Genomic DNA, 24291 nt, shown 5'->3' on the forward strand with positions numbered 1-24291 from the left:
CTATGATAAAAATTACTGACCTCTACATGCTTTGTAAGTAGGAAAACCTGCAAAATCGTCAATGTATCAAATACCGTAATTGTTGGACTATTAAGCGCACCTGAATATAAACCGCACCCACTGAATTATTAAAAAATATGTATTTTGTACATAAATACACCACACATAAGCCGCAGGTGCCTACTGGTACATTGAAACAAATGAACTTGGTCACTATCTTCCTCCTCCTGTGCACTGAAACCACTGAAGTCATCTCCTTCGGTGTTGGAGATGAATAGCCTCAGAATTGCTTCATCCGATGTTGGATCGTTTTCATTGTCGCTCTCGTCACTTTCATCCGGAGGCAAATACCCCGCTGAGCTCATGCTGCCCCTTCAACACTCAGCAGTCCAGCCTTTCGAAACCCGTTGATGATAGTGGATTTTTTGACAATGCTCCACGCTGTCAGGACCCACTGGCAGACTTGACCATAAGTTGCTCTTCGCATGCAGCCCGTTTTAGTGAAGGATTTCTCCCCACTTGTCATCCAAGCCTCCCACTGAACACGGAGCGCCACCTTAAATGCAGGATTTACACTGATGTCGAGTGGCTGCAAATACTTTGGGCCATCTGCTTTTCTTCCCTCTGAAAGGTTTGTTGTCTTTTTGCACTGAGTCAGTTCCTCACGCTGCTGTTTCCAACGTCTTATAATCGACTCATTAAGGCCAAGCACCCGTGCAGCAGCTCTCTTTCCTTTTCCAACAGCCAGATCGATCGCCTTCAACTTGAAAGCTGCATCATATGCATGTCTTCCTGTCTTTGCCATGATGAGGGTGACAAAATTACTACCGTAATCAGAATGATGGGAAGTTTGAGCGCGCTCGATTTTACGTCACATTATGTGACGGTGCTCAGTTTTTCGGTGGCATGAATCTTGTGAAAGCGGGAAAAATCCATAAATTAGCCGCTTCATTGTATAAACCGCGAGGTTCAAAGCGTGGGAATAAAGTAGCGGCGTATAGTCGAGCAATTACGGTACTTGTTCTCCCCACTGTACCTCTGCTGCAGAGGATACGTTCATTCGAGTTACCAGCCTCAGAAATGGCAGCCCAAATAAATGCTTCATCGAGTAACAGACATCTCAACATCAACTGTTCAGAGGAGACTGCGTGAATCAGGCCTTCATGGTTGAATTGCTGCAGAGAAAACACTACTAAAGGACACCAAAAAGAAGAAAAAACTTGCTTGGGCCAAGAAACATGCGCAATGGACATTATACCGGTGGAAATCTGTCTTTTGATCTGAAGAGTCCAAATGTGAGATTTTTAATTCCAACCACCGTGTCTTTGTGAGTTGCAGAGTAGGTGAACGGATGATCGCTGCATGTGTGGTTTCCACCGTGAAGCATGGAGGAGGAGGTGTGATGTTGTGGGGGTGCTTCGCTGGTGCCACTGTCTGTTATTTATTTAAAATTCAATGCACACTTAACCAGAATGGCTACCACAGCATTCTGCAGCGATACGCCATCCCATCTGCTTTGTGCTTCGTGGGACTATCATTTGTTTTCAACAGGGCAATGATCCAACACACCTCCAGGGTGGGTAAGGGCTGTTCGACCAAGAAGGAGAGTGATGCATCAGATGATCTGGCCTCCACCATCACCTGACCTCAACCTAATTGAGATGGTTTGGGATGAGTTGGACCGCAGAGTGAAGGAAAAGCAGCCAACAAGTGCTCAGTATATCCTTCAAGACTTTTGGAAAAGCATTACAGGTTTAGCTAGTTGAGAGAATGCCACAAGTGTGGAAAGTTGCCAGCAAGGCAAAGGGTGGCTACTTGAAGAATCTGAAATATAAAATATATTTTGATTTGTTTAACACTTTTTTGGTTACTACATGATTCCATATGTGTTATTTCATAGTATTGATGTCTTCACTATTATTCTACAATTTATAAAATAGTAAAAAAGAAAGAACATTTGACAGGTACTGTATATGTTTTAAATAATGAACAGTGTATGTCATTACAATTGTCAAACCAGCACCACGTTTCAAAACTGTCAAAAAAGTCAGTTGGTTATGTGGTTGGTAGGGCTAGCTAACTAGCTAATAGCTGGCTAGCTGGATGTTTTGATTTGAAAGTGAGGTTGAGGATGAATGGAGAAGTCTGAAGTAAGAGCCAAGAAAGGACAACTGAGATGGCAGAGGACGAGTGCAGATGCTTGGGAGTACTACAAGCTACTTTGGACTATGGCCAACGTGCAGTGAGCTATTCGCCGCCTCAATGGCTGCCGGGGCATCACCCAGGTGAGTGCTGCTTGTTGGTGGTGGTTGAGAAGCAGTTGGCTAGCTACCAGCTACAGAGACATGCATCAGCATATATGAACTCTTTGACTCTAACAATATCAAGTTTGACGTTCATGTGAATCATGCATTGAGGTCAAGGGGAAAGCGGAGTTACGTGCGGAATAAAGAATACAAATGCACAACATAAAAAGCAGTGTTTTCCTTTTCGATTGAAAATCACTTAAGATTTCAGGTCATCTTTTCTTCCCTAGAATTTCCATCCCTCATCTGCTCAGTGCATTGAGGCTGCTCTGTGTGTCATTGAAATGGCATTGAGCTCAGCTGATTTCCTAATCTCATTTTCACCGTGCCTGGAAATAGTGTATTCATTGATATTTCAATACGAGAATATATCTTTACGTTAATATCCCCATTGAAGAAGAAGACCGACTAGATTATTTTAACCTCAAGACATGTATTTACCTTCCGTTCCTACTGTTATTTGAATTTGGCACAAGTAGCTATGTGCTCTGTCCTAATTCTTGGGGAAAACTCTAAGTCTGGGGACAGAGAGCTAGAAAGAAAGAAGAGAACATGTCGAGGACACAGAGTGCCTTTGAGAAATCCAAAGATGTGAGGCAAAGAGGTCTGTCAGATTTGAATGATGAAGGCCCTGACTTTGTAACTTATTCTGTGCTCCGCAATCTTTCTCGTCCTCCCTCCAACCCTCTCAGTCTGTGTCCCCACCCCCAACTACACACGCACGCGATTGTGAGACCAGATGATGCTCGGTGGGCTAGTCATGGCGGGTCACTTACGGCATGGGTGGGCCAATACTCGGACTTCGTCCACCGCGATGAACCCTGGATGGCCCTGTATGGATATGGCCTCGAATATCACCTACCACAAAGGGAGAGAGAAAGAGAGATGTGGGGAGAGAAAGAGGAGAGAGTGAAAACACATTTTACACCATTTATGAGAAGAGCTCCTGCTTACAGCTAAGCCTGTGTGTGTGTTTGTGCGTGTATGAGAAATATCTATTTCACACCTATAGGGACAAACCGAACCGTACTGGTTCTGAAATGTTATTTTGACACACTTTCCAGCACGGTTCCAGCAACTATGTCTTATGCGTAAACAGGCCAGCTCAGTACCAATTGGCTTGTCTCAGCTCGGTTTGGCTCAGTGTAAAAAGGATAAGAGAGAGCAAAACAGCAGCCTCCTTTCACAGGTACAGTAAGGTGTTTTACTCTTAACATGGGGTCCAAGGTTATGTAGCTTTTCTGATAATGGTCATTTTCTGATTATGACTTCAACTGTCCATCTAAACCTGGAGGATCCCTCCATTAGACCTGAAAGTCAAACTACAGCCCAGTCAAACCTACATTTCTATTCTCCCTCCCAGGATAATGGCTCTTACTCACAGGCTGAGCATGTCTGACTTCACAACTAAATGACCAGACTTTTACAGATGTTGTAATATGCTCTGTCACTCAGCCTGCTACATTATACATCAACCCCCTACCTTCTTCCTCTCCTCCACATGTTCAGATGTCACTGCCTCTGTCTCAGCCTCTGTCAAACTGACCTTTGCCTTTGCCTCTTTCTCTGTCAGTCTGGCCTGGTTGCCTCTGCCTGGCTGCCATAGAAAAGCATCTTCTGACCCAGGAGGCCACAGGGTGAAGTGGGGTCATGAGCCTTGTAACCCGTGCAGTGCTCCTGTGACAGCTGGGATCCTTGTGGCACACAGTATGAGGAAGGAAGCGGCCCTCAATCAAAATGTCAAAGGGCTTGTCCGCCAGGAAAGTCAGCACCGCCCTAGAATGCCAACGATGTCTGGTTGCTCACTCATTTCAATTCCTCCTTCAGTGTTCAGCACATTCCCTGCCCCTTTTTAGCATTCTCTGACATGAGTTAATCCACTCCTGTATCTGCTCCTTTCAGGGTTCTCTGACATGAAGCGGTCAGGTCCTGTGCATTGTCAAGTGGTCAGCATTTAGCCAATTATCTTAAAATCTTAAGTGTTCTCTTTTGCCTTCTACTCTCTTCAGTCATTCTAAGTGTTTAGTGTGATGCCCCGGTGTCACCGCCTGGAATCTGCCTTCATTAAAATAATCAGTTGCGTGGATAAAACGTTGCGAGAACATCTCTCTGTCTCCCCATGACATCGAGCAGCCGTACCTGGCTGGCAAGAACAAAGTTTGGGACTGTAATCTTGACGCTTCTTCTTGAGATTCAGGGGAGGCTTTGAAGTGAATGTATGCAGGGCTGCAGACCAGCCTAATCCAAGGGTTTCTGCTTAGGCCGTTATTACCACCAGACAAGGCTGTTTTTTTGCCTCGTTCTTTTGTGTCAGTACATTGTGGTACACTGTGTGAATTGGGGTGGTACATGGTGTGAATTCTCAAATGCCCCAACTGCTTTAGAGGGAGCGAAACAACAGGGAGGCTTTGAACAGAGGACATGTGAGGGTTTTGATTTCTTGGACGTCAATGGCAATTTTCAGATAAAGAACAAATGTGTGAAATGCCATAATCACTTGTCTAATCAAACACACAGTGGGGTTTTTAGTCGTCGTCATACAACCACAGTCAGATTTTTAAATAAATACCGATCCTAATATTTAACAGAATAAATGAAAGTTAATGAACCCCATTTACTGTCACGCCTACTCCTGCTTCATCCATTCGGCGCTCGACGTTGCCGATCCACTAATCACTGGTCCAGGCAAACAACATTTCGCACACCTGGCAAACATCATTGCGCACACCTGCTCCCCATTGTTAAGAACACCTGGACTTCATCACCACCCTGGCCAGTGGTTCCTGGTCCCCCGCTGATGCCGTCCCCCGATTCTGCCTCCCCTAGACATCGAAGGAATCCTGACGTCGTGGGGGTCGGCTCCAGTACCTGGTGGACTGAGGTCCTGAGGAGCGGTCTTGGGTCCCAGTGGTGGACATCCGGGACCCCAACATCATCCGGGATTTCCATCTCCGCCATCTGGACCGGCCGCTCCTCGCCCTTGAGGCCGTCCTCCTGGCCAACTTATTAAAACGTTACGACGGACGATGACCCATCATGCCTCAAATACCTTGTAGCAGGGGAGCGCACAATTAAAGAGAACATTCCTTTGTGTAAACTTTGCCACATCTGTGCCAAAGTCACTTGTCTAATCAAACACACAGTGGGTTTTAGTCGTCGACATACAACCACGCAGTCAGATTCTTAAAGAGATACTAAGCCTCATATTTAACCGTATTAATTAAAGTCAATGAATGCCATTTACAGTAACGCCGACTCCTGTTCCCTCCATCCGGCGCTAGAAATCGCCAGTCTGCCCTGGCAACCCACATTGCGCACACCTGGAAACCATCATTGCGCATATCTACTCCCCATCGTTAAGCACACCTGGACTTCATCACCACCCTGATTACTCTCCCTTCATCTAGCCCTCAGTAGCTTCAGTCATCAGGCAGTTTTGGTTATGTTCAGTACGCGTCCCCTGTTTTGTATTTTCTTCATGTTATTAAACTCACCTTCTGCACTTGCTTCCTGACTCCCTGCGTATACGTTACATTTACAGACTCTTCTCAGCTGCATTAATGAACAAACTGTCAACTATTTCAAGCAGGATCATGAAATATGAAAAGCAGAAAAGGTTATGTGTGCCTTAGCCTAAGAACAAAGTAAATATTTAATTATAGCTAAGACAAAATGACCAAATATTCACATTAAAGTTAATATTTTAAATATTAGTCTTTCCACCTCACCAAGGTCATTATGTAATATAATTATAGCGAGTACTCAAGAAACTGAATTCCATTAACAGAGAAATTCATACATTTACTGTGTTTCATTTACACATAGAAAGAGATGGGGAGATAGAGGTTCAAGTGAAGAGTGACGGGGCATGAATGGACATAAAGGGTTGTAATAGTGAGCGAGACGGGCTGAGAAATACAGTATATATCCAATGAACAAAAATAAACGCAACATGTAAAGTATATGTTTCATGAGCTGAAATAAAAGATCCCAGAAAATGTTCCAATTACACAAAAAGCTTATTTCTCTCAAATGTTGTAGGACAATTTGTTTTGCATCCCCTTTATTGAGCATTTCTCCATTGCCAAGATAATCCACAGGACAGGTGTGGCACATCAAGAAGCTGATTAAACAGCATGATCCTTACACAGGTGCACCTTGTGCTAGGCACTGTTAGGTTCTAAATAACTGAGTAAGAAACTGACGGACAATATAAAAGCTCCAACCAAGTTTATTCACCCAAAGGGTCGAACAAACAAATACATATTTGGTAGTATATATACCCCAATTTCGGTGGAGTCTCCTTCTCTCTGAACATTACATCTTTATTGCTAGGCAGGAAGTTAAGTGATGCGAACAATAACCGGTTTCTTATCCCTTAACATGACCTGACCTCGGCCCTCCATTCCTCACTAAACCACATCTCTCCACTCTTATCAGTGCCTGCACACGTGACTGCCTTTCCTTTACTCAATACATTCCAAGCTTAATTGCCTCCCCCATATACATTCCTCCTACAGATAACCATTCACTTCTGGTGTAGAAACCAGCCTATGGCACTCAATATTTCAATAGGATACCTGATAATTAACAGTATTTCAAGTATAAAGTCAGAACTCATCAGCACAATAAAAGAGCACTCTAAAATGTGCAGTTTTGTCACAACAAAATGCCACAGATGTCTCAAGTTGAAGAAGCGTGAAATTGGCATGCTGACTGCAGGAATGTCCACCAGAGAATTTAATGTTCATTTCTCTACTGTTGGAGGCCAATGTCGTTTAGAGAATTTGGCAGCATGTCCAACAGGCCTCCCAACCGCAGACCAAGTATATGGCGTCTTGTGGGTGAGAAGTTTACTGATGTCAACATTGTGAACAGAGTGCCTCATGGTGGCGGTGGGGTTATGGTAAGGGCAGGCATAAGCTACGGACAGCGAACACAATTGAATTGTATCGTTGGCAATTTCAACGCACAACATTATCGTGACAAGATCCTGAGACCCATATCTGTATTCCCAGTCATGTGAAATCCATATATTAAGGCCTAATGAATTTATTTAAATTGACTGATTTCCTAATATGAACTGTAATTCAGTAAAATCAATTAAATGGTTGCATGTTGCGTTTATATTTTTGTTCAATATTTTATATAGATCCTTGATGAAAATCTGCGTTTACGTTGCTGTTGAGATTGGAGACTTGTTCATGAAGCAAAAGGTTGGCAAATAGGCAGTAAAGAATGCTAGAGAAATATATGAATAATTGTAATCAAATCAGAGCAATTAACGTGGTGATTCTCATCCGATTCAATTTCACCAATAACCCCATGGTGCGAGTAATCTAGTTACTGAAAAATTATTTGTATTGAAGTTTAAGCAATTTCTTAACCTTATTTTGCTAACTTTAGGAAGACTGCAGATAAACCAATTGGGTTCCATCTGAACATTCGCGGTCGGTGGTCAAACTGTATTGCACAATGACAGGCAATATTAATATAAAAATATCATTAAAAAAAATCATATTTCCAACAATAGGCCTACCACATGTAACGGATGTGAAACGGCTAGCTTAGTTAGCGGTGCGCACTAAATAGCGTTTCAATCGGTTGCGTCACTTGCTCTGAGACCTTGAAGTAGTAGTTCCCCTTGCTCTGCAAGGGCCGCAGCTTTTGTGGAGCGATGGGTAACGATGCTTTGTGGGTGACTGTTGTTGATGTGTGCAGAAGGTCCCTGGTTCGCGCCCGGGTATGGGCGAGGGGACGGACGTAAAATTATACTGTTACACACACAGCATACTGGTTCAGAACAGTGGCTTGAGCATTGCTATAGTTGGTGTGATAGCGGTGTAGTGAACATATCAAACCTATTGCATATGCACCAAATGGAAGAAAACAGACAAACATGGGGGAATTATTTGGACTTGTCCAACAAGAAACTATTTTGTTTTCCTTGCAAACATTTTAAAAATGTTTTATGTCGTGTGCCTTAATGAAAACCACACAGATGTGGCAGTATGTAGTGACATTGAAGCTCTCCCCTCACCTGATAGGAGTTGGGCCAGAAGGTGCTGATTGCCAGCTCGGCCTTGACCCAGCCCTCTGTCACCGAGGCGGAGGCATTCCACACAGGGTTTCCCTGGGTGCCGCCGTTCACCTTGATGTAGACGTTGAGCACCCCGGGACTGGAGCCATCGCGGCTGGATAGAGAGTAGTGGAAGTCGATGCAGTGGGTGTCATTCTCCTTCAGGGTGGGTAGGAGCAGGTGGGCCTTCTGCCCCGACGCCCGGCCCGAGCCGTTCACCACCATGAAAGAACCTATCAGGGACGAGAAAGAACCTGTTACTGTTGTCTACCAGACACGGGTTCAAATAGTATTTGTTTTCTTTCAAATAAACTCAACAAAAATATATACGCAACATACAACAATTTCTAAGATTTTGCTTCAGTCCCCAATGGCACCATATTTCATATAGACTCACTACGTTTGACGAGAGCCCTATGTGCCCTGATAGAGAATAGGGTGTCATTTCAGACACAGCCCAGGTTTTAGAGGCAAAACCAAAACATTGCGATAGTAATGAGCAATGGAATATGAGCAATGTGGTAATTTTCATCTACTGGGGTTTTACATCACACAGAGGCAAACTTTGTGCACCACAACTTTCATCCATTTGGCTGAAATGGCTCTAAATTAGTATAATTCAGTCCTCGACCATCGCTGAAATGGGTCCCAAAAAGGACCTTAGAGTGAGGAGCTTAGTCACCTCAGCAATAATTCTCTGGCAAATCATCGCTCACTGCAAATTACCAGGTTAAATAAATAACTTTTGAGGAAAAATGATTTTAGGTACCCACACACCTCTCTCTCACTTACGTAGTTCTCTTGCTCTCTCATACATTGAACAATTTCATTGATTTGACTGAATTACAGTTCATATTAGGAAATCAGTCAACAAATAAATAAATTAGGCCCTAATCTATGGAGTTCAAAACCGGGGAGGGGCACAGTCTTGAGTGGGCCTGGGAGGGCATAGGCCCACCCACATGGGATCCAGGCTCACCCACTGGAGCCAGGACCAGCCAATCAGAATGAGTTTTCCGCACAAAAGGGCTTTTGTGCTGCTGGCGGCCTGTCAGGAAGTCCAGGACCAAATTGAGCAGGGCGGGGCTGAGACCCAGGACCTCAAGCTTAATGATGAGATTTGAGGGTACTATGGTGTTGAATGCTGAGCTGTAGTCAATGAACAGGTATTCCTCTTGTCGAGATTGGTTAGGGAAGTGTGCAGTGTGATGAAGATTGCAACGTCTGCAGATCTATTGGGGCATTAAGGAAATTGAAGTGGGTCTAGGGTGACCGGTAAGGTGGAGGTGATATGATCCTTTAGTTCAGTTACCTTTGCATTCTTGTGTGCAGGAACAATGGTGGCCATCTTGAAGCATGTGGGGACAGCAGACTGGGATAGGGCGAGATGGAATATGTCTGTAAACACACCAGCCAGATGGTCTGCGCATGCGTCTGGGCCAGCAGCCTTGCGGGGGTTAACACGTTTAAATGTTTTACTCACGTCGGCCACGGAGGAGGAGAGCCTACAGTCCTTGGTAGCGGGCTACGTCGGTTGCACTGTATTGTCCTCAAAGCAGGCAAGTGAAGTGGCTGTTTTATTTTGTAGTCTGTGATTGCCTTTAAACCCTGGCACATACGTCTCGTGTCTGAGCTGTTGAATTGCGACTCCACTTTGTCTCTATACCTACATTTCGATTATTTGATTGCCTTGCGGAGGGAATAACTACACTGTTTATATTCAGCCATATTCCTGATCACCTTTCCATGGTTAAATGCGGTGGTTCGCGCTTTCAGTTTTGCGTGAATGATACCCTCTACCCACGGTTTGTGGTTAGGTTAGGTTTTAATAATCACAGTGGGAACATCTCCTATGCACGTCCTTATAAACTCACTCACCGAAAGAGCGTGTAAATCTATATTAATTACTCTGAGGCTACCCGGAACATGTCCCCGTCAAAACAACCTTGAAGTGTGGATTCCGATTGGTCAGACCAGCGTTGAAGTCTTTGTCACGGGTACATCCTGTTTGAGTTCCTGCCTATATGAGGGGAGAAGCAAAATGGAGTCGGGTCAGATTTGCCGAAAGGGGGGCAGGGGAGGGCCTTGTTCTCAAATTAGCTTTGTTAAAATCCCCAGCTACAATAAATGCATCCTCAATATATATGGTTTCCAGTTTGCATAAAGTCCATTGAAGTTCCTTGAGGGCCGTCGTGGTATCGGCTTGAGGGGGGATATACATGGCTGTGACAATAACTGACGAGAATTCTCTTGGTAGATAATATGGTCTGCATTTGATTGTGAGGAATTTTAGGTCAGGTGAACAAAAGGATTTGCATTCCTGTATGCTGTTACAATTATACCATGAGTCGTTAATCATGAAACATACACCCCCCTTCTTCTTCTTCCAGGAGAGATGTTTATTACTGTCGGCGTGTCGCACAAAGAGTCATATCCCCAGCATATCCCCAGAGAGCCATGTTTCCGTGACACAGAGTATGTTACAATCCTTGCCCAAATTTCGTTTACCTTGTTATCTAGAGACTGGACATTAGCGAGTAATATACTCGGAAGCGGTGCGTGGTGTGCGCGCCTCCGAAGTCTGACCAGAAGCCCACTCTGTCTACCTCTTTTGTGGCGACGTTGTTTTGGGTCAGCCTCTGCAATCAGTTCGAATGCCTTGGGTGGTTCGAACAAAGGATCCGCTTGGGGAAAGTCGTATTCCTGGTCGTAGGTCTGGTGAGTTGACGTCGCTCTGATATCCAATAGTTCTTCCTGGGCTGTATGTAATAACACTTAAGATTTTCTGGGCTAACAATGTTTGAAATAATATATAAAAAAGACTAAATACTGCAATGTTTCCTAAGGACTAGAAGCAATATGGCCCTCTCTGTTGCCGCCATCTGGATAATGATCATGCTGTTTAAGCTTCTTGATATGACACACCTGTCAGGTGGGTGGATTATCTTGACAAAGGATATACTGCTCACTAATAATATAAATATATGCCATTTAGCTGACGCTTTTATCCAAAGTGACTTACAGTCATGTGTGCATACATTCTACGTATGGGTGGTCCCGGGAATCGAACCCACTACCCTGGCGTTACAAGCGCCATGCTCTACCAACTGAGCCACAGAAGGACCACTAACATGGATGTCAACAAATGTGTGCACAAATTTGAGAGAAATAATATTTTTGTGCATATGGGACATTTCTGTGATCTTTTATTCAAACGCTAAAAAGTATTTGAAAGAAAACATACTATTTCAACCCAGACCCATCAAGTCTCAGGAATGTCTGAGGAACTATTGCGACAGTGAACTACTGTACTTTTATTATACAATATTGTTGGAATCTGCAAGGAGAGAAGAGAAAGACAAAGCAGAGTGATGGATCCAAAGTAAAGGTAGTGTAAAATGTGTGTGGTTCAGACAGAAAGAGAGACGAATAGGTGTGAGAGGACGTGCTGCTGGAATAACAAAGAATATATTGAAGCGACAGACATTCTCAGGGACGTTGCTTTGATAACTGAACACCAAGCCAGGGACATGTCAAGGTTCTGTATTGAGTGCCTTCCAATTGATCAGCTAATCTGAGGTAAAACAACACCAAAGAAATTTGTTTCTGTTTGGAAACACACATTCAGAGCCCACATACTGTCCCCCCCTCCCCGCAAAAAAAAAAACGTTTTAGACTATAACCTTTTATTACCGTTTTATAGATTGGTATGTGGGTTTTATAGCTTGCCTCACATTTGGCAGTAGGTGGGGAAAAATATCTGGGAGGTTTCTGGCACAAGGCAAATGGCCTAAATCATAAAGGCTTTTGTCCATAATGTACCAACTTACATGAGAGAGTAGCAATTATAGGATTAGGTTCCGTTTTTAGAAAAACTGACTTCGGACAACATAATTTCCCTCTAAATTCATAAAAAGTGTAGATTAACTCAGTAAATTATTCCATGAAAGGAATTATTTAATTTAGCTTGAATACTTGACCCAGACAATTACCTGATTCTAACTGATACACTTCACATCCCTTCAAACAACTAGCATGTTAGCACAGCACGCTAGCAGCCAGGGCAGCTCCCCTTGAAACCATAATGGATTCCCTGACACAAATGAGAACTTAAATGTGTCAGTGGAGATCAAATGAGAAGGTAAAATGATGACATCCTCTTTCCAGGTAAATTTCATCTGCCACATTATAACTCACCAGTGACACATGCTGTCTGCTAATGTGAATAGGGTCATAGTATGGCATGTGGAATCAGATGATTCATCACAAAATTATGTTAAGCATATCAATGGGCTATGCAAAGACATCAATCATCACAACTTTGGGTCCAGAATAGGGCAAATCAACTCAGAGTGGTGAACCAATATAGTGGAGACCCTAACTAGGCCATGGCTAATGAATTAGGCGGATTACATTTCTCATTCGCCTCAGCCACCGCCGTTTTACATCAGCACTCTCACCAACTTCATCTTGCCAACACACACACACTCTCACAGATACACACATTTTTACTCACACACACTATACACACCCACGGCCTCCCTCCAGCTTCAACAAACAGCCAATATCTGCTTTGTGTGTTAACCAGGCCCACATAACCTCTAGAAGTGTCTACCTGACGAGTACTGGGGTGTTACATTTCATCACAAGTTTCACACCTTGTACAGGCACCATGGGGTCATATGGAGAGCAATTCAATTACCATGAAACACATGACAATCTTCTAAAGTGACATATTTTGCTGACATGACATGGTATTTTGACATGTAGGCCTACATCACACCCCAAACAGCCACACATCAAGTACAGAATATGGCATTTTTATTGTGATCCATCCCTGGAAAAATAGTCTGTTGGCGGTGCTCCTCGGCCCACCTTCTCCCATACACACTGAAATTAAACATTATATATATATATATATATATATATATATATATATATATATATATGAGTGATGGTACAGAGCAGCATAGGCAAGATACAGTAGATGGTATCGAGTACAGTATATACATATGAGATGAGTATGTAAACAAAGTGGCATAGTTAAAGTGGCTAGTGATACATGTATTACATAAGGATGCAGTAGATGATATAGAGTACAGTATATATGTATGCATATGAGATGAATAATGTAGGGTATGTAACATTATATTAGGTAGCATTGTTTAAAGTGGCTAGTGATATATTTTACATCATTTCCCATTATTAAAGTGGCTGGAGTTGAGTCAGTGTGTTGGCAGCAGCCACTCAATGTTAGTGGTGGCTGTTTAACAGTCTGATGGCCTTGAGATAGAAGCTGTTTTTCAGTCTCTCGGTCCCAGCTTTGATGCACCTGTACTGACCTCGCCTTCTGGATGATAGCGGGGTGAACAGGCAGTGGCTCGGGTGGTTGTTGTCCTTGATGATCTTTATGGCCTTCCTGTAACATCGGGTGGTGTAGGTGTCCTGGAGGGCAGGTAGTTTGCCCCCGGTGATGCGTTGTGCAGACCTCACTACTGTCACGCCTTGGTCATAGTATTTTGTGTTTTCGCTATATATTTGTCAGGCCAGGGTGTGACATGGGTTTATTTTGTTGTATTTCGTATTGGGGTTTTGTAGGCATTGGGATTGCGGCTGAGTAGGGGTGTAGCATAGGTTTGGCTGCCTGAGGCGGTTCTCAATCAGAGTCAGGTGATTCTCGTTGTCTCTGATTGGGAACCATATTTAGGTAGCCGGGGTTTCACTGTGTATTTCGTGGGTGATTGTTCCTGTCTCTGTGTAGTTGTTCACCAGACAGGCTGTATAGGTTTTCATGTTCCGTTTGTTGTTTTTGTTTATTTATAAGTTATTTAATGTATCGCGATCCTTCATTAAAGAACATGAGTAACCACCACGCTGCATTTTGGTCCGACTCTCCTTCAACAGACGAACGCCGTTACAACTACCCTCTGGAGAGCCTTACGGTTGTGGGTGGAGAAGTTGCCGTACCAGGCGGTGATACAGCCCGCCAGGATGCTCTCGATTGTGCATCTGTAGAAGTTTGTGAGTGCTTTTGGTGACAAGCCGAATTTCTTCAGCCTCCTGAGGTTGAAGAGGCGCTGCTGCGCCTTCTTCACGATGCTGTCTGTGTGAGTGGACCAATTCAGTTTGTCTGTGATGTGTATGCCGAGGAACTTAAAACTTACTACCCTCTCCACTACTGTTCCATCGATGTGGATAGGGGGGTGTTCCCTCTGCTGTTTCCTGAAGTCCACAATCATCTCCTTAGTTTTGTTGACGTTGAGTGTGAGGTTATTTTCCTGACACCACACTCCGAGGGCCCTCACCTCCTCCCTGTAGGCCGTCTCATCGTTGTTGGTAATCAAGCCTACCACTGTTGTGTCGTCCGCAAACTTGATGATTGAGTTGGAGGCGTGCGTGGCCACGCAGTCGTGGCCATCACAAAGCCCATCACAAAGACCTAATTCCTATAGAAAATGTATGGGCAGAACTGAAAAAGCGTGCGCGAGCAAGGAGGCCTACAAACCGTACTCAGTTACACCAGCTCCGTCAGGAGGAATGGGACAAAATTCACCCAACTTATTGTGGGAAGCTTGTGGAAGGCAACCCGAAACGTTTAACCCAAGTTAAACAATTTAAAGGCAATGCTACCAAATACTAATTGAGTGTATGTAAACATTTGACCCACTGGGAATGTAATGAAAAAAACAAAAGCCGAATGAAATCATTCTCTCTACTATTATTCTGACAGTACACATTCTTAAAATAAAGTGGTGATCTTAACTGACCTAAAACAGGGAATTTTTACTATGATTAAATGTCAGGAATTGTGAAAAACTGAGTTTAAATGTATTTGGCTATATATATATATAGATATATAGCTTTTGTGAAGTATTCATACCCCTTGACTTTTTCCACAATTTGTTATGTTACGGCCTTATTCTAAAATGTATGAAATTGTTTTCCCCCTCATCAAATCTACACACAATACCCCATAATGACAAAGTAAAAAACATTTTTGCTAATTTATAAAACATGAAAATGAAACCATAAAAATTTAAATATCATATTTACATAATTATGCAGACCCTTTACTCAGTACTTTGTTGAAGCACCTTTGGCAGCGATTACAACCTTGAGTCTTGGGTATGACGCTACAAAAGCTTGGCACACCTGCATTTGGGAAGTTTCTCCCATTCTTCTATGCAGACGATTTTAAGCTCTGTCAGGTTGGATGGGGAGCGCTGCTGCACAACTATTTTCAGGTCTCTCCAGAGATGTTAGATCGGGTTCAATTCCAGGCTCTGGCTGGGCCACTCAAGGACATTCGGAGACTTGTCCTGAAGCCACTCCTTTATCGTCTTGACTGTCTGCTTCGGGTCCTTTTCCTGTTGGAAGGTGAACCTTCGCACCAGTCTGAGGTCCTGTGGACCCTCAAGCAGGTTTTTACCAAGGATCTTTCTGTACTTTGCTCTATTAATCTTTCCCTCGATCCTGACTAGTCTCCCAGTCCCTGCTGCTAAAGAACATCCCCACAGCATGAGGCTGCCACTACCATCCTTCACCGTAGGGTTGGTGCCAGGGTTCCTATAGATGTGACGCTTGGCATTCAGGTAAAAGAGTTCAATATTGGTTCATCAGACCAGAGAATCTTGTTTCTAATGGTCTGAGAGTTTTTAGGTGCCTATTGGCAAACTCCAAGCGGGCTATCATGTGCATTTTACTGAAGAGTGCCTTCAGTCTGGCCTGATTCGTGGAGTGCTGCAGAGATGGTTGTCCATAATGTGCCTTATGTAAATGTGAGAGGAACTCTGGAGCTCTGTCAGAGTGACCATTGGGTTGGTCACCTCCCTTACCAATGCCCTTCTCCCCCGGTTGCTAAGTTTGGCTGGGCGGCCATCTCTAGGAAGAGTCTTGGTGGTTCCAAACTTCTTCCATTTAAGTATAATGGAGGCCATTGTGTTCTTGGGGACTTTGAATATTGCAGAAATTCTTTCATAGCCTTCCCAAGATCTGTGCCACGACACAATTCTGTCTCGGAGCTCTAAGGACAATTACTTCGACTTCATGGCTTGGTTTTTCCTCTGACATGCACTGTCAACTTTGGAAATTATTTTGACAAGTGTGTGCCTTTCCAAATCAATTGAATTAACCATAGGTGGACTCCAACCAAGTTGTAGAAACATCTCAAAGAAAATCAGTGGAAACAGCATGCACCTGAGCTCAACTTCGTCTCTCTAGGCAAAGGGTCTGAATACTTATATAAATAAGGTATTTATGTTTTTTTTTAAATAAAATGTTGCACACATTTCTAAAAACCTGTTTTCTCTTTGTCATTATGGGCTATTGTGTGTGTATTGCTGAATTAAAAAAAATAATGAATCCATTTTAGAACAAGGCTGTAACGTAACAAAATGTGGAAAAAGACAAAGGGTCTAAATACTTTCCCAAGGCACTGTATGTATGTTTTAGAAAATAATTTTCTGTCAACTTAAATGACTAAAATGTATAAAGTATGTAGAAAAGAGCTATATAAACTACATTACCAAAAGTATTTGGACACTTACTTGTCAAACATCTCATTCCAAAATCATGGGAATTAATATGGAATTGGTCCCCTATTTGCTGTTATAACAGCCTCCCCTATTCTGGAAATGCTTTCAAAGATGTTGGAACATTGCTGTGGGGACTTGCTACCATTCAGCCACAAGAGCATTAGTGAGGTCGGGCACTGATGTTGGGCGATTAGGCCTGGCTCCAATTCATCCCAAAGGTGTTCGATGAGGTTGAGGTCAGGGCTCTGTGCAGGCCAGTTAAGTTCTTCCACACAGATATCGACAAACCATTACTGTATGGCCCTCGCTTTGTGCACAGGAGCATTGTCATGCTGAAACAGAAAAGGGCCTTCCCCAAACTGTTGCCACCAAGTTGGAAGCACAGAATCGCCTAGAATGTCATTGTATGCTGTAGCGTAAAGATTTCTCTTCTCTGGGCCTAGCCCGAACCATGAAAAACAGCCCCAGACCTTTATTTCCCATACCTTAATTCCCCCCAAAAATATTTGGCACTATGCATTCGGGCAAGTAGCATTCTCCTGGCATCTGCCAAACACATATTTGTCCTTCAGACTGCCAGATGGTGAAGCGCATTTCCACTGCTCCAGAGTCCAATGGCAGCAAGCTTTACACCACTCCAGCCAAAGCTTGGCATTGCGCATGAAATATCTTGGGCTTGTGTACTGCTGCTCGGCCATGGAAACCCATTTATTGAAGCTCCTGACGAACAGCTCTTGTGCTGATGTTGCTGTCAGAGGCAGTTTGGAACTAAAAAAGTGAATGTTGCAACCGAGGACAGACAATTATTTACGCGCTTCAGCACTCAGTGGTCCCGTTCCGTGAGCTTGTAGGTTGCTCATTTCCACTTCACAACAGCACTTACAGATGACCGGGACAGCACTAGCAGGGCAGAATTTTGACAAACTGACTTGTTGGAAAGGTGGCATCCTATGACAGTGCCGCATTGAAAGTCACTGAGATCTTCAGTACGGTCATTCTACTGTCAATGTTTGTCTATTGCGATTGCATACTTTTGTATATATAGTGTATTCTTAAATTAAATCATCTTTGAGAACTAACAATCAATTACCAATAAAAACTAGACATCAGATAAAATAAAAAATTCGGAAAATTGCACGGTCTTAAAATTTTTAAAAGCCTTCGCCGCAGAGACAAAATATTGCTGTTTGGCAAAATATGTAGAATTGCATGAAATGTGCAAACTGCAACATTTTGTTTCTGTGGCCAAGAGGAAGACCTTTTTAAAAAATTGGTGGAGACCGTGCAATTGGCCATGCCCCACTACCACATTTTGCCGAAATATAATGACAATGAGAGGCAATTGGATATAGTAAGACAAAGGGTGTATTCGTCAGGGTGTAGGTTTGGCAGGTTTCAATTCCCTTTATGGGTGTATGGATAGCATTATATGGTGTGCTGTTGTTTACAAAACCGAGCTGCCTCCACCGAGTGAGAAAGAGATTTGAGTGTCACACTCCCCCACCATCATAATGCGTTCCAAGATAATGACAAATGGCTAAAGCTCTGCTAGTTGTCACTTTAATATGCAATTATCGGATGGGCCCTGTATTTGGGGCCAGCTGCTGCTAAGTCTGATAAAGTCGAGACATTTCTCATTCCTTCGTTTCCCAACATTATTTATTGAGACAATAAAAGCCTCCAATTTACCATCGAACTAGATGAGGGTAGTAATCAGTGGTGTCCCTAGGAAGGCTAATACACTGGAAATACAGAAAAAAGGGTTAGACTACGAAGCTGTAAATTTGAGGCAAAGGGGGGACTGTCAACTGTCCCCCAGCAGCCCAGTCGTGGAGCAGCTGGTGTTGAAACAGTGCAGTTCCTGCTCCTCCTCCTTGTCGGTTTTAACTGATTTCCGACCACTCTTGCATGCACTGCTACTACCCCCCCACTACAAGCCCCACTCAGGGGCCTGTCCAGGGACCCAGGAAAGGGAGAGTGCATCCCCAGCTCACGCCGTTGGACCTCTGCCCATTTCACACATTAAACACACCCAATTCACGGGTCCCTTCACACTTCTCCTCCGGCGGCAGAGGCAGCCGTGGCGGGTTGATGCCACAGAGCCGTGTCGCATGGACCCCATATGTTCCCTTTTCTCAATGTGTAAAGGCCCTGCATGATTCGCCTCCTCTCCCCTCGCCATGCCCTAATTATTAACATCCGGCCTCATCTGTGGCAGTGCCAACACACATTCGTTCGAATCTTCCCTCTCGTCATCACAGCGATGGGACATCACAGCGACATCGTGCCACTACGCTTTACACATTTCCCATAGTAACAGGAGGAAAGCAAAGGGCGCGACACGACAAGCCCATAGGCTTAGTGTATGTATTCCTACTTGGCCAATTCAACATCACGCCAGGGGGTCATTGACCTTCTCTCATCGGAGGCTGTATAATGTTAAGACATGGGATGGGGGGACTTCCTCAGGGAATCTAATAAATGGGAAATCAATAATTGAAGTGCTATTATCGAGGGGATGGGTGGTACAGCAGGTTGGTACAGCAGAGCGCCTGAATGCAGATAGCCTGATCGAGTCGCTGATACAAGTGTCTTCCTCTTGCAGTTAAGCCCTGCCTGTTTCCATACCTTAATTTGCCTCTTGATTTGCCTCTCATTTATTGCTTGTAAACAAAGTTACTACGTTATTAAGGGGAATTGGCAGGAAATGTTTTTAGTAAAAGGTCATTAATTTAGTCACATAGCTGTAAATAAGGAGGGCATGGTCTGTTCAGCCCTGGGTATTGAGATGTTGTCAATTTCTTTGCAAGGTTTTTGCAATGTGTTCTACTAATGTATTTGGCTACAATAAAAAATAAAAATGTTGACAGTTATTGTTTACCTTTTATTAATGGGATATTGAATTAGCTAATAATTGTAACAATTATTTTTGATCTACATGGTCATAGGACACCACATCATTAAGAGATTAAATTAACCTCATATCCCAGTTACATTGAACTTCAATGTGGGTGAGTGTTTCTTTTAAAATAGTTCCTTATTCACATTGATTTTGTTTTTACATTTTATCTCATGAAAGAAATGCACGAGGAAGCTTCAAAACGTACATTTCAACCTGTTGACATCAGACTGCATATAAAGATGTTTGAAAAATAAAAAGTTTTACTAGAATCACGCCGAGACCAGGGCCGCTGGAAAACATTTGGCGAGGCGGCATTCAGCGGGTCGGACACAAGGCCTATATGGCAGGGGCTTATAACGATCACGTTTTACAAAACGTCAGCCAGTTATGTTGCGGACACCAATGCTGCCCTACCCGCAAAAAAAATAAAAAAGCATACCTACTCTGAGCTGCCGAGGAGATCCCCTGAGGACAACGTGGGCTATGTGCTTACTTTCTCCATGGAGGACGAATGCAAGTCATTCAAGCGTGTTAACTCGCACAAGGCCGCCCAGACAGTAACCCTAGCCGTGCCCTCAGAGCATGTGCAGACCAGCTAGCAGACCAGCTACCGACACGTAGCACTCACTTCCATCATCATGAAGTGCTTCGAGAGGCAAGTCAAAGACAACACCACCTCCTCCCGCCCCCAGGTGGTAACGGAAGGCAACATTACCTCCTCCACACTGATCCTCAACACAGGGGTCTCACAAGAGTGCGTCCTCAGCCCCCAGCTCTAATCCCTGTATAACCACGACTGTGTGGCCTCAAGTTAGCTGACAACACGACAGTATTAGGCCTGATTAACAACAACGACAAGACGGCCTACAGACGTAGGCCCTCCGACGGAGAGGTGCCAGGTAAACAATCTCTCCCTCAATGTCAGTAAAACAAAGGAGCTGATTAATCCTTATCAATGGGACCGCCGTGGAGATGTTCAAAAATGTCAAGTTCCTTGGCGTAATGGTCAAAACCACACGGACACCGTGGTGAAGGCGGCACGGCAGCGACTCTTCAACATCAGGCGGCTGAAGAAATTTGGCCTGTCCCGGAGGGCCCTCACATTGTTCTACAGGGGCACCACCGAGAACGTACTGTCGGGCTGCATCATGGCCTGGTACAGCAACTCCACTGACGCTGACCGCAAGGCTCTAAAGAGGGTGGCAAGCTCAGCCAAACGCACCACTGGGCGCTCACTGCTTTCCGTCCAGGACATCTACAACACCAGGTGTCGCAGGAAGGCCAAAAAGATAATCAAGGAACTTAGCCATCAGAGCTACGGCCTGTTCTCCCTGCTTCCATCATTCACACGCGGGCAGTATAGGAGTAGCATGGAAAAAACGATCAGACTGGCCAATAGCTTCTATCCCCAGACCACCAGGCTGCTAAACAGCCATTAGGCACCGAACTGCTTCCCCCTTTTCCCCTCTCTGTGTGCTCCCCCTCTCTCCTTATGGATGAATGTATGCACACATGACTGTAAGTCGCTTTGGATAAAAGCGTCTGCTAAATGGCATATATTATTATTATTATTATATTCTATTCCCCCCAACAAACATTTAACCTGCTCCCACCCCCCAGTATATAAATGGTCCCACAGTTGACAGTACATGTCAGAGCAAAACCCTAACCATGAGGTCGAAAGGAATTGTCCTTAGAGCTCCGAGACAGGATGTGCCGAGGCACAGATCTGTGGAAGGGTACCAAAAAATATGTGCAGCATTGAAGATCCCCAAAAGCACAGTGGGCTCAATCATTCTTAAATGGAAGAAGTTTGGAACCACGAAGACTTAGAGCTGGCCGCCCAGCCAAACAGAGCAATCGGGGGAGAATGGCCTTAGGCAGGGAGGTGAACAAGAACCCAGTGGTCACTTTCACAAAGTTCCTCTGTGGAGATGGGAGGACCTTTCAGAAGGACAACTATCTCTACAGCACTCCAACAAAAAAAGCGTGCTTGGGCATGCGGTCATGGGTGAACAGGGAGTACAGGAGGGGACTAAGAATGCACCCCCGAGGGGCGCCAGCTTTGAGGATCAACGGTGCAAATGTGTTGTCGCCTCCCCTTACCGCCTTGGGGCGGCCCATGAGGATGTCCAGGATCCAGGTGCAGAGGGAGGTGTTTAGTCCCAGGGTCCTTAGCTTAGTGATGAGCTTTGTGGGCACTATGATGTTGAACGCTGAGCTGTAGTAAATTAACAGCCTTCTCACATAGGTGTTCATTTTGTCCAGGTGGGAAAGGGCAGTGTGGAGTGCAATAGAGATTGTGTCATCTGTGGATATGTTGGGGCGGTATGCAAATTGGAGTGGGTCTTGGGTTTCCGCCACGATGGTGTTGATGTGAGCCATGTCCAGACTTTCAAAGCACTTCATGGCTACCGATGTGAGTGCTACGGGCGGTAATCATTTAGGCACGTTTCCTTCACTTTCTTGGGCACAGGGACTATGGTGGTCTGTTTGAAACATGTAGGTATTAGACTCAGTGAGGGAGAGGTTAAAGATGTCAGTGAAGACACTTGCCAGTTGGTCCGCGCATGCTTTGAGTACACCTTTAGTAGAGCTTTAGAATCATGCAAAAACATATCATTGACTTTATCTAGTGAAGCAAACAATTCCAGCTCACTGAATGAATGACAAATGAATGCAATTGGCGATAGTTCCAAGTGCAAGTTACTTCACAATATAATTTAAATTAGGCCTAACTGAATGATGAGTGTGAAGAGGTTGATTTAATTTAGAACAAAAGAGAGTAATTAATGAGTTTGTTAAGCGTATTTATCAGCGTTGGCACTCATTTTTATAATTTGACTGCGCGCCTTGCAGGTTTGATAGCGTATTCTTTTATGTTTTACTTTGTAAAAATAAGTGGTTACAGGACTGTTTTTATTTACTGTAACTCTATTACTAATCAAATGTATTCTGAGGGAAACATTGCCCATTCAAACACCTAAACTACAGTAAAACTAATTTCACCCATAATAAGAGTTAGCCTACAGACAGGATTAATTGATAATCTAATGAGTGACAATTTTAGACCTATTAGTTGTCAAATTGTACATGAAGAGATGGGCACATCTTGTAATTGACAGATGGAGGGAAAGGAGCATCGCTTTTTCAAATCCTCCTTCAGAGTCACATGCAGGTAAAACATTGTGATTTCTATATACTGTAGTATCTGAAAGACAGCCATTTTCAAGTCTTGCCATAGATTTTCAAGACCATTTTATGTCAAAACTGTAACTAGTCCACTCAGGAACATTCATTGGGAGGAAACTACAGTTTATATTTGGACTTTTGTTTTAGGTTATTGTCCTGCTGAAAGAGGAATTTGTCTGAATTGTTATTTTATTTTTTTACCTTTATTTAACCAGGCAAGTCAGTTAAGAACATATTCTTATTTTCAATGACGGCCTGGGAACAGTAGGTTAACTGCCTGTTCAGGGGCAGAATGACATATTTGTACCTTGTCAGCTCGGGGGTTTGAACTCACAACCTTCTGGTTACTAGTCCAACGCTCTAACCACTAGGCTACGCTGCCGCCTGAAGCAGGTTTTCCTCTAGGGTTTTGCCTCTGCTTAGCTCTATTATGTTTTTTTTAATCAAAACATTTCCTAGTCCTTGTCAATGACAAGCATACCAATAACATGAAGCAGCCACCACCATGCTTTAAATATGAAGTGTTACTCAGTGGTGTGTTGTGTTGGATTTGCCCCAAACATAATACTTTGTATTCAGGACATAAAGTTAATTTCTTCTGGCAATTTATTTGCAGTTTTACTTTAGTGCCTTATTGTGAACAGAATGCATGTTTTGGAATATTTTTATTCTGTACAGGCTTCCTTCTTTTCGCTGTCATTTAGGTTAGTATTGTAGAGTCACTACAATATTGTTGATCAACCCTCAGTTTTCTCCTATCACGGCCATTAAACTCTGTAACTGCTTTAAATTCCCAATTGGCCTCATGGTGAAATCCCTGAGTGGTTAGGAAGGATGCCTGTATCTTTGAAGTGACTGGGTGTATCAATACACCATCCAAAGTGGAATTATTAACTTCGCCAGGATGTTAAATGTTTGCTTAGAAAACCTTACTGGTCATATGTTTACTCCTGAACTTATTTAAGCTTGCCATAAGAAAGGGGTTGAATAATTATTGACTCAAGACATTTCAGCTTTTCATTTTTTATTCATTTATACATATTTCAAAAAATAACTCCACTTTGACATTATGGGGTATTGTGTGTAAGCCAGTGACACAAAATCGAAATGAATTTTAAATTCAGTCTGTAATACAACAGAATGTGGGGTGTGAATAGTTTTTGAAGGCACAGTATCCTCAATGGCTCTGCCCATGTGTTCACAGACGGCATGATGGCACAGATACAAATATGGGTCCCCTATCTAACTTTATGACTATACCACAGTACGCCCTAAACT

The 24291-nt window shown here is 43.6% G+C and overlaps 1 protein-coding gene across 11 annotated transcripts in view; it reads right to left on the reverse strand.

Moving 5' to 3' along the window:
* The window catches only part of ptprt (protein tyrosine phosphatase receptor type T), a 394370-nt gene that overhangs the window by 248609 nt on the left and 121470 nt on the right, over positions 1–24291 (reverse strand). For all 11 annotated transcript variants that reach the window (XM_035778500.2, XM_052527246.1, XM_035778501.2 and 8 more), the window contains exons 3-4: positions 8347–8618; positions 3083–3164 (exon numbers count right to left, since the gene is read on the reverse strand). In XM_035778500.2, the coding sequence (XP_035634393.1) occupies positions 3083–3164; positions 8347–8618 (354 nt within the window). The remainder of the gene's footprint in view (positions 1–3082; positions 3165–8346; positions 8619–24291) is intronic.

The sequence above is a fragment of the Oncorhynchus keta genome, chromosome 10, assembly GCF_023373465.1.
Source record: "Oncorhynchus keta strain PuntledgeMale-10-30-2019 chromosome 10, Oket_V2, whole genome shotgun sequence".
NCBI classification, from domain to species: Eukaryota; Metazoa; Chordata; class Actinopteri; order Salmoniformes; family Salmonidae; genus Oncorhynchus; species Oncorhynchus keta.